We start from the raw sequence: 9,424 nt of genomic DNA, 5'->3' as shown, positions 1-9,424 counted from the left end.
GACTGACAGGAAGCAATGGAGCTGCCCAGACGCAGGGGATCGGCTGACAGTCAAGGTAAGCATCTTGTGTACAACAGAAAGCAAAGACTACAAAGGACTTGCTAAAGGACGCAGGCATTGATCGGATGTCAAGCAAACTCGTGATCATAACAACGGCCCAAGGGTCAAAGGCGTGGGTTGTCTTTCCTTCGCTGCCCAGGTTATGTCCCCTAATAGTCTTCAACTGTCGCTTGCTCCTGTGTTGTTTCTCTGCTCCTTCTCCAGCTACATGGGAAGACAAGCTATTTGCTGTCACAGAAGGTCGATTACCTCGACTGGGATAACCTCTGGAACCGCAAAAGAACGATCGTAGATAGCTTGCTACCAGGGACACACATTCTGCAAGATACTGTTGCCATGGAGATGAAAGTAATGGACGCATCTACTGAGTCTTTTCTTCCGTTTAAAGGAGAACGCCATTTACTTAATTAAGGACGGCTGGGCTGTCTCCCTGTTCTTGTTTCCCCATGACCTTTTCTCTTGCCGCCCTTGCCGGATGCACTCAGTTTTTATGCTTGTAGTTATCTCTCAGACACAAACCTACCGCCACTCGAACTAAAGATACTGGGTAGATCATGCCACGCTGCACCAAACTGAAGCCACCATGCAACCATTCTGCTATTAGTAATGTCACACAAACCAACAGATTGACATCTACCTCCTCAGTTTTGAAATGAAATAACTAAAGAAGTTTTCATAAAACAAACCAGATACACCGCTGACAGATGATGAAAAATACAAACATACACAGTAATTGGATATAGCAAGACAGTAGGGAGACAGTACCACTCATCATACAGTCATTAGCTTTAGTAAGTGATAAATGAGCATTAAAAATAGTTTTAATATAACTCTGTGATGTTTATGCAACACACCAAAGCAAAACATGTGCAATGTCAGCGCACACACCTGACATTTCTCTCCATCTCAGAATCTTCTTACTCCTCCCTTTTGGGGCGTTGCAAGTGAAGGAGAGTGTCGGGATCCAGCCTGCAAGCGGAAAGAGTGCAAGACCTCGTTTCCCCTAAAGTTACAAGGTAAGAAACACAGACTTCTGTACTCTGGTAAGACAGCTGATTTGACAACACTTCATTAGCATGTGTTGAAAACTTGATGCGACTCTAGATGTCATAGTGGTTGCAAGGGATGGTTGAGAGTGTTGTTTTGGAAATAAAAGAACTTCGCAACTTTTTTTATTTTTTTAAAGTGTTGTAGGCTCATGACAGCGCTCTCTTCCGCTAATTAGTTATGTTCAGTCAACACCACATTTGACTCGACGAGTTAGTGGACCAGAGAAGAAAGAACCTTGACTGCTGATTACAGACCCGATTCTGGCAAAATTTTGTGCAATGAAAGCAGCAGGGAGGGTATATTCTCACAATAATATAGTTACCCAGGAGATTTATCTACTTAAACATCGATATATCAAAATTTTTCTTTCAAATAAACAATTCATTCTAGAGGGGGACACACTAATGAAAGCGGTGTATGATATGAACCTATCATGAACCTTAACCTTAGTTTTGAGTTTGATCGAGGTTACTACCTGCTAATGTTTTAGTAGCTTTCTCCTCTCTTTGCTAGCACGGCATAAAACACAAACAAACAAACTTTCTCCTCTAACTTGCTTGTGATTTTGTCGGGTAGCGCTGTTCAGTTCTACAAAACCCTGCTGCAGACAGAGAATTTTTTTTGGAACTGTTTTTTTCCCATTCTGGCTTCAATTCTCTTCAACCCGGCTGGTTTGCATTAACACATTTTTTTTTTACTTACATAAAAATGGTAATATATTTCACGCGGTGAACGGGCCTTGTGGGCAAATTAATGTATGGCAACAAAGCTACGATTGTTCGTGCCACTGCGCCTGTAGAGGGGGCGGGGCACGTTGTCGAATATAAAACGAACAGAAAAGTTCCACAAGGAGCAAGGCGCATTCAAACCCGTATTGACTTGTCCTTCACCTGTTACACTCGTAAAACCTGAAACCGCAGTATGAGTTTCGCATACTTTGCTTTTCTGACTCATGTATGTATGTTTCTCCGTTTCTGGCACAAAATAAAAAAACAAAAAACAAAAAACAAAAAAACAAAACAAAAACAGAAAGAAAATTAAAGATGGAAAAGTTTTTTAAAAAAAGCCCAAACAAAAACACAAAAAACAACAATAACAAAAACACAAAAACTCCAAATACGTCGACCTAGTTTTTTGTTTTTTGTTTTTTTGTTTGTTTTTGTGTTTTTACACCAGTTTGCGCTCACAAAAACTGCTGAAGACGATGGCGTCTAACATGTCACAGTCAGCTGCTTGTTCTGTGAACGCATTCAGAAAGCGTTACAAAACCACAGGGTGACAATAAATTAAAAAGTATACAAAAACAAGTACTGAAGACTTTGCTCGCCGCCAGACTCGATAATTAAGCTGGCACGTGACAGCTCCCGCAGTCAGAGACAAAGACTGGCATCACCTTCTCTTAGTTCACTCGCGACCTTTGCACATCTCCCAGGTTCAAAAGGTCTGTAGTTTTAATTCACTGCTTCGTTGTAAAATGTTTATGGCAACTACACTATTCCAGTCTAAAAGCTTGTACTAAATGTGCATTTCCAGTCTATTCTGTTATATTCAACATTCTTTAAGCTTTTATTCTAAAAACGAATACATCAACGTCGTTGTCGTCGTCGTCGCCGCCATTATTATTGTGTCGTGGCTGAACAGGTCTGAGACATCTGCTGAAACTATGGAAAATATTTGCTATCCACGAAAACTATTTCTCCTAGACACTACTTTGTTTCTTGGCAGCACGGACCAGCTGGTTATTTTAGTTGAAAGAGTAAAAATAGAGTTCTTTATGCTACTGGAACAAAAACTCGCGCTCTTGCGTAAGTGCCAACGCGCGCGCGGGTGTGTGTGTGTAAAAAAAAAAACAAAAAAAAAACAACTGAGAATAATAAGCAGTATACGAGGTGCGAGTGTAGACAGGCATAAGGATCGACCGACTTGTGTGTAAAGGTTCTCCGCACTCTCCAGGCCAGTTCACTCATCTGCTGACAGGTTACTCAGTATAATGGCAGAAATAACACCAGCATGTTTGCAGCAGCATTAGTCCCCCTCTACAGCACGTGCCTGCGCCACGAGATCAAACAGCCATGCACGTGCAGTAATGTGCACGCCAAGACTTTCACCGCGAGTTCATGCGTTTGACCCCTAGAGCTGCCTTTTGCCGAGTTTATGAAACCCTCACATGCATACGAACGCGTACACATTTCACACACACACACTCTCACCTCCCAACCTACCCCTCCCCCCCGCCACACACACACACACACATGTCTTATGGTAGAAGGAAGCGGAGGAGATGTATACTGATCAAAAGCAATATTTCAGGAAAAGGGGGAGAGGGGAAAAAAAGAGAAAGAGGGGTCAAACGATGTCATGCACGCTAAAAATGAAGATTGACTTTCATGTAGGTCCAGAGAAAAGACATTTACTGGCACAGACATCACGACAGTGATCAACGACCTGCCCAACAAACGAAGCTCTAACAGCAGTCAAATCTTCTGCCTGCCACACGGTGATGTGGCAAGATGCAGAAGAAGGGGAGGAGGCAGGGGACTGGGCAACTGAGTGCAAGAGGTTACAGGGGGAATCTTGTAATCGTTGACTGGCAGTCCTCGAGATGTGCTGCCCCTGCTATAGTTCAAAACTGCGGTTTTGTGCCAAAGATGTCTCGATGAGGGGGAGAGCAAGATGCTTTAAAATGCTTATAGCCTGCTTATGGCCTTCTCCTTGCTTCCTTCCTCACAGACCACCGCCAACACCACCACCGCGACAGGGGTTTGTGTGTTGTTATTATTATTAGCTTAGATTCGAACATAATTGACCCAACATTTTTGTTTTCATGACAGTGCGTTCTAACGGATTTTTTTTTTTTTCAAGCTGCAGAGAGGTAGGAGCGTGGGGTTGATATGAAGTGTACGATTTACATCAGGTTCACAAAAAGCTCTCTCCCCTAAAATAAAAAAAAAAGCATGAATGAATCCCCCCACTTTTTTTTTTTTTTTTTTTTTTTTTTTGGTTGGTAATTGCAGCTGCAACAGAATGGAGGAACAAACTAGCAAAGTCTCCTTTCTCTGATATTCCGGTAATTTGACACCCATAACGGTGTGAAAAGATCGGGTGACCCCGTCGAGCACCCTGAGCTCTGCACACAAGGAGCCAGTCAAAAAGAAAAAAAAAAAAGCACAGTGAAGACCATATCCCCCTTCCCTCATCCTGGTTATTAGTGGAGAGGAAGAACAGTTGGTGGTACGATAATCTCTCTGACAGGCGCCCCAAACCACCATTTAGAAAGCATTTTGTTGATGCCCTCGCTGATTGCGGCGGTTTTTTTTTTTTAACTCCCGACTGGTAAAATGCTCCACAGAGTTAAGTATAATTAGGCTTCCTGCAGAACAGGGAAAGAGTAAAGGGGTGAGAAGGTGAAGAGTAGATACATTTAAAAAAAAAAAGGTTAACATTAAACAGTCCCTGGTCTTCTAGAAGCATGAACCTATTCCATACTGCCTCTAGGTAATCGAGGAGGAGTAGCTCCGAGTGTCGTCTTTCTTCTTCATCTTCTTCAACGGACATTGTGGAACTGAAAAGGAGGAATTAAACGTGTTTTAGATAAATGCCGAGAAGAGATGTACAGCAACAGGAACCTCACTCCTCTAGACGAAACTGTTGTGAGAAAAATTGTTCGCTTGTGCACGAAAACCTAATTCTGTGATCCACACAGAAGATACCACACACTCTGGCCAGTAATATAAACACTAACCCACATTACTAACACACACACCCCTACCTACCTTATCCAAAATGCTGTCGCTCGGCAAACAGATCCTCAGACTAGTTTCCTGTTCTTAGCTAGTGGTGGTTAATCAGTACAAAAGTATGCCTCACCATAGAAATGCATTTAAGCAATATAGGTAGCGCTTTGAAAAGACTCACTTCTGTTCCTTGCTTTAAGAAAAAAAAATTATATTCACTATATCAAAAAAAAAAATTCCTTGGCTTTTCTTATACAAGAGGCTGGTGAACAGAGTACTTTCAGTACTACGTGTTCTAGATTTTTTTTAATGCTTAAATTATATGTTAAACAAATGTTTGCGTTGTTTATTATATGCGTGTCCAGCTTCAAATTAGACGGGTTTTGTAACCCTTGTATATACTTTCTGTTGACAAAACCAAGCTGCCAGCCTTTATTAGAAGAAAAGACACGTAAGTTAGCTGATGATAAGGAATCTATTCAATAATAACTAACAATTTTTAACAAGATAAATATTTGTGTTTTAACAATGAAGCCGATGGATCCATTAATAGCAATTTTTGTTTTATCAAGGATATTTAAAATAAAAAGATTTGCATATGATTTTACAGCTACATGCTTAAGAAAACTACTTTCCTTCACCATCTATTCATTTTGTTTTTGTGTACTGATTAAATGTTTCAGACATTTAACAATGTGTGCAATCTCAAGATGACACGCAAAATCTCAACAAGTTGATTACGGATTTCGTAAGCGATTCGCAATAGTTATGTCCCTTGAACGACTCTTTTGCTCCGCTTTGTGTTGTCCCGACGGTTGCTAACCAGGCAGCGCTACCATCACTAAGGAAGCACCTCCACGACGGAGAGGTAAGAGGGAAAGCAGAAAGCTCAATGAGTGGTCAGATCTGTTTCTCTCTCCGTCATCTGTGCTTTTAAAATCATTTAAAAGCCGAGTGTTTTGGCGGAAATAGTCCAGAAGACCTCCCTTTAAAGGTAATACGATCTTGTTGAGTAAGAACGCCATGGAACTATCGCAAGAGCGCGATTCCTTGATGAATGGAGTAAATACGCTTAAAGCTGACATTCGGGAAATTCTGCAGTCTGGAAACTTTTACTGTACTGAAGAAATTGCCCGAGAACTGACTGCTATCGATAATGGACTAGAACATCTTAAGCTGGACAACCGACTGCTGCTTTCCGATGAACGGAACGGCTCTTTCCGATCATCCGAAGCGCAAGCGTCTGTAGCTGGCAAGTATTTAAAGAAACGCAGGGCATGCGCTTTAACTGTGAGTTAGAGAAAGAACGAACGATTACGTTTTTCTATTGAAATCCAAAATTTTATTGAAACATGACATGATATTTTCATAAATTATAACCAAACTCGCTCCACATGCATGGAATAGAAGATGGGTATTAAAAAAAGAAAATGTCACGAACGCGTGCTTTAAGATTAGGCAAGATGAATCTTAAAGTATTGAACATGATCTGGTCAGGCATGTTGCGTGGAGTTCAAACTATTCTAGGGCTTATTTCCATGCCTAGCCTTCTCATCCGTTCCATTTTCCTGTTATAGCAAGAAAATAGTATATAAATTTCAAAAATAATCCCAAGATTAAACCGTTTCCATGAATATGTCATGTATTAGTGGAAACAAATAAAATAAACCACAAAACGTAGCCCTCCAGGTGATGAAATATTCTGGGTGCACAGGTGCCACTCAGATGCTAGCCAAAGCAGCTTCACACATGTTTGACATCAAGACTAGGATGGGAGGCAAAATCTTGCACGAGAAGCAAGAGAATGAACTGCGTGAACTTCATCAATGGGCAATGACCACTCTACATCAGATACAGCAGGTGCAAGCAGCATGTTTTTCCCTCTTTTTACCCATCATACCAGTGGACATTCCTGTGTCATGCATGTACCACTTGCAACTTTAACAAGAGTATATCTAGATAAATGTCTAAGCTGAAGGAGTAGATAAATAAATAATAAACACCCATATGTACTCTAGGAAAATTGTGTTTAACAAGAACCAAACATTGTATTATTTCATGAATAGAAACCTGAAACACTCTAACATACAAACACACAACACATAGTGTGTATATTGTTCAGTGCACTTGATAAGAAAGATGTGTACATGCTCACATCTACACTAGACTATAAGATGTTTTCTCTAGCACTTAAAAATAAGAGAAATGACCTAATGAATGGTACTATACCCATCAGTTTCCACAGCACGGAAGTCTTTCTGTACAGCATGCTTTATCCTTTTAATGTACAGGACATGGCACCATATGCATTTGATGCAAATGCTCGCATCAAGCACTTTGGCGACCAAATTGGTGTGACTGATCGTTACACTGGATACCGAAGCAATCTGACTCGAGGCTCACGGGAACCAGTCAAGATGGATACTTACTGGATGGATAAGAAGAGTTTGACTGGCTTTATGAACCCTGTGTCCCGTTCTCACACTTGTAAGCAAAAAATGGGGTGAGAGTGATTGTAAGGGGTTAGGGCTGCATTTCTCAACTTTTTTCTTCTGATGCCCCCCAGATAAAAAAAAAAGGTACATCCACACACCCTCCTTAACCAGCTAATTTCACGAATACCGATATGAGAAACTTTTAAAAAAATTTAATACCTTTCTGCACCCCTTGTCAACATGGCGCATCCCCACAGGTTGAGAACCATGGGGTTAGGGAGAGAGATCATATATCACATGTACATGTGAATTAAGTACTTACAATTTCATGAGAGTGCACTTCCCTGCATATTATCAGATATAACATCAATAAAGCTTACTCATTATTGCAGATGTGAATTTCTACCCTTTGATTAGTTGGAAGGTTATACACTATGCATTTACAATAAAATTTTCTTTTCAGCCATTGGCTTTTCCACACGTGAACAGACATTCAACAGGCCAGTCTTTGAGCAGGTTTGCTTTGGCAGTGTTGAGCCACAGAACATTGGGCTTCTCAGAAATGAGATACGCTATTCCAATGATAGACCTCCTATGAACATCACAAAAGGTCAATATCTTACCTTGTTAGCTTCATTCAGAATTACTTTAAAGATGAGTGATGTGTCCGTTGTGGCCAGTGCCTTATGTTGGATGCTTTTATCAAAGCATGATGTATCAAACATGAAAGATGTGCTTTCATCATTTTAGAATGCATAATAGTCACTATTCTGTTTTGTCTAACAGGGTACCGTACAATAGACAGTTTGTACCCACGCAGCACCACGATAGAAGTTCCAGGAACCCGTGTTGCAGGTGCCCCCAACTTTAGTGGAAATTATTATGACCTGTGCGCTCTTAATAGCAGAAATGCCACATACACAGGTCCACAAAAACATGAGGCAGCCACATCATATTCCAGTGCCAGAAACCTGTCTGTCCATGAGCAGGCTGGCATCAATACCACATTTCCTGGGAAAACAGAGTACACAACACGCTACACCTTGCCTGATGAATCCAAGAGCTATGATTTTGTCATCAACCCCACACCCAACCTCCACATCTATGGCCGACCCTTAGGGTCGAGTCGCTTTTATCCTCCTACTACAGAATACCAATGCCGATTTGAATGGCCTGATGGAGAGAAAATTTGTAAACTACCATGGCTGCGGAAATAAGGTTGTGAAGTAACGGTGGAAGACTTAAAAGCAAAAGATCTGAACTTATGTCAGGCGAGAAAGAAACATATATGTGTGCCATGTTTTGCTTACCAAAAAAAAAGGAAAGAAAGAAAAAGAAAAAAAATTATATCTGCTCATGCTAAGTATCAAATCTAAGAAATCTTTATGGAGTGATTTGGTATTTATAGAGACAATAAGTTTCCTAGCATAAGTAGAAAGAGATATTTTATTCTTAAATCTTTCTTTTAGACTTCTGTTTTAATAAAGACTTTAAATTGGAAAAACGATCTCATTAACCCCTACAAGGCAAAGTTTAAAATTATGTTATGTGACATGCAGTGACCACATACATTGTCTACTAGAACATTCATCAGTTTGTGCAAATAACTAATGAGCGGGAGGGAAGATGTGAATATGCACAAGGACACAGGGAGGAAACTCTTCTTAGGTGGTTCATCTGCCAAAGAGAAAAGAGCGATTTTTCTGCGTAAAGATTTTGCACTGACGGTCGTAATACAAAAGTAATTGCCTTTGCTTTCTTGACAGAATGTGGGAGAAGTCTCACATTGCTGATTGCAGAAAAGTGAGTTTCTTTTTTTACCTTGAATACCCTGTCCTCACAGAGATGGAGAGGAGACCATGCTCAGCCACATAGATTAACAAAACCAAGTTGGCAGAAAATGTTTAGTTTGTCATCAACCTGGAGATTTTCCCAGGTAAAATGGTTCTCATAGTCATAAATTCTGAGTGAGAAATATATAATTTTTATTTACCTTTTTGAGTCTGTAAAAATGAAACTCTTGTGTAAATGTTATTAATATTTATGACCTTGAAAAAAAATTTGATCTGACATATCTACTACAGTTAATAAAATTCTAGGGGAAAACATGGCTTCTCTTTCGCTCAATTATAATCATTTTGTGAC

General features: G+C 40.3%; 1 protein-coding gene across 1 annotated transcript; it reads left to right on the top strand.

The window, feature by feature from the left end:
- Nucleotides 1-5,632: 5,632 nt before the first annotated feature.
- On the top strand, nt 5,633-9,390 carry LOC112566351. Its single transcript, XM_025242498.1, has 5 exons — nt 5,633-6,096; nt 6,559-6,704; nt 7,136-7,331; nt 7,743-7,889; nt 8,066-9,390. The coding sequence occupies exons 1-5, from the start codon at nt 5,868-5,870 to the stop codon at nt 8,494-8,496; spliced, it is 1,149 nt and encodes a 382-aa protein (XP_025098283.1). The 5' UTR covers nt 5,633-5,867; the 3' UTR covers nt 8,497-9,390.
- Nucleotides 9,391-9,424: the final 34 nt, after the last annotated feature.

The sequence above is a fragment of the Pomacea canaliculata genome, linkage group LG6 (genome assembly GCF_003073045.1).
Source record: "Pomacea canaliculata isolate SZHN2017 linkage group LG6, ASM307304v1, whole genome shotgun sequence".
NCBI classification, from domain to species: Eukaryota; Metazoa; Mollusca; class Gastropoda; order Architaenioglossa; family Ampullariidae; genus Pomacea; species Pomacea canaliculata.
This window is presented reverse-complemented; position numbering and strand designations above follow the sequence as displayed.

What these genes read in the sequence shown, in the direction of transcription:
- LOC112566351 (XM_025242498.1), top strand. Translation starts at nt 5,868, where the DNA reads ATGGAACTATCGCAAGAGCGCGATTCCTTGATGAATGGAGTAAATACG. An exon ending in CTCTACATCAGATACAGCAG is followed by an intron (nt 6,705 to 7,135) that starts GTGCAAGCAGCA and finishes TTTAATGTACAG; the next exon opens with GACATGGCACCATATGCATT. An exon ending in TCCTATGAACATCACAAAAG is followed by an intron (nt 7,890 to 8,065) that starts GTCAATATCTTA and finishes TTTGTCTAACAG; the next exon opens with GGTACCGTACAATAGACAGT.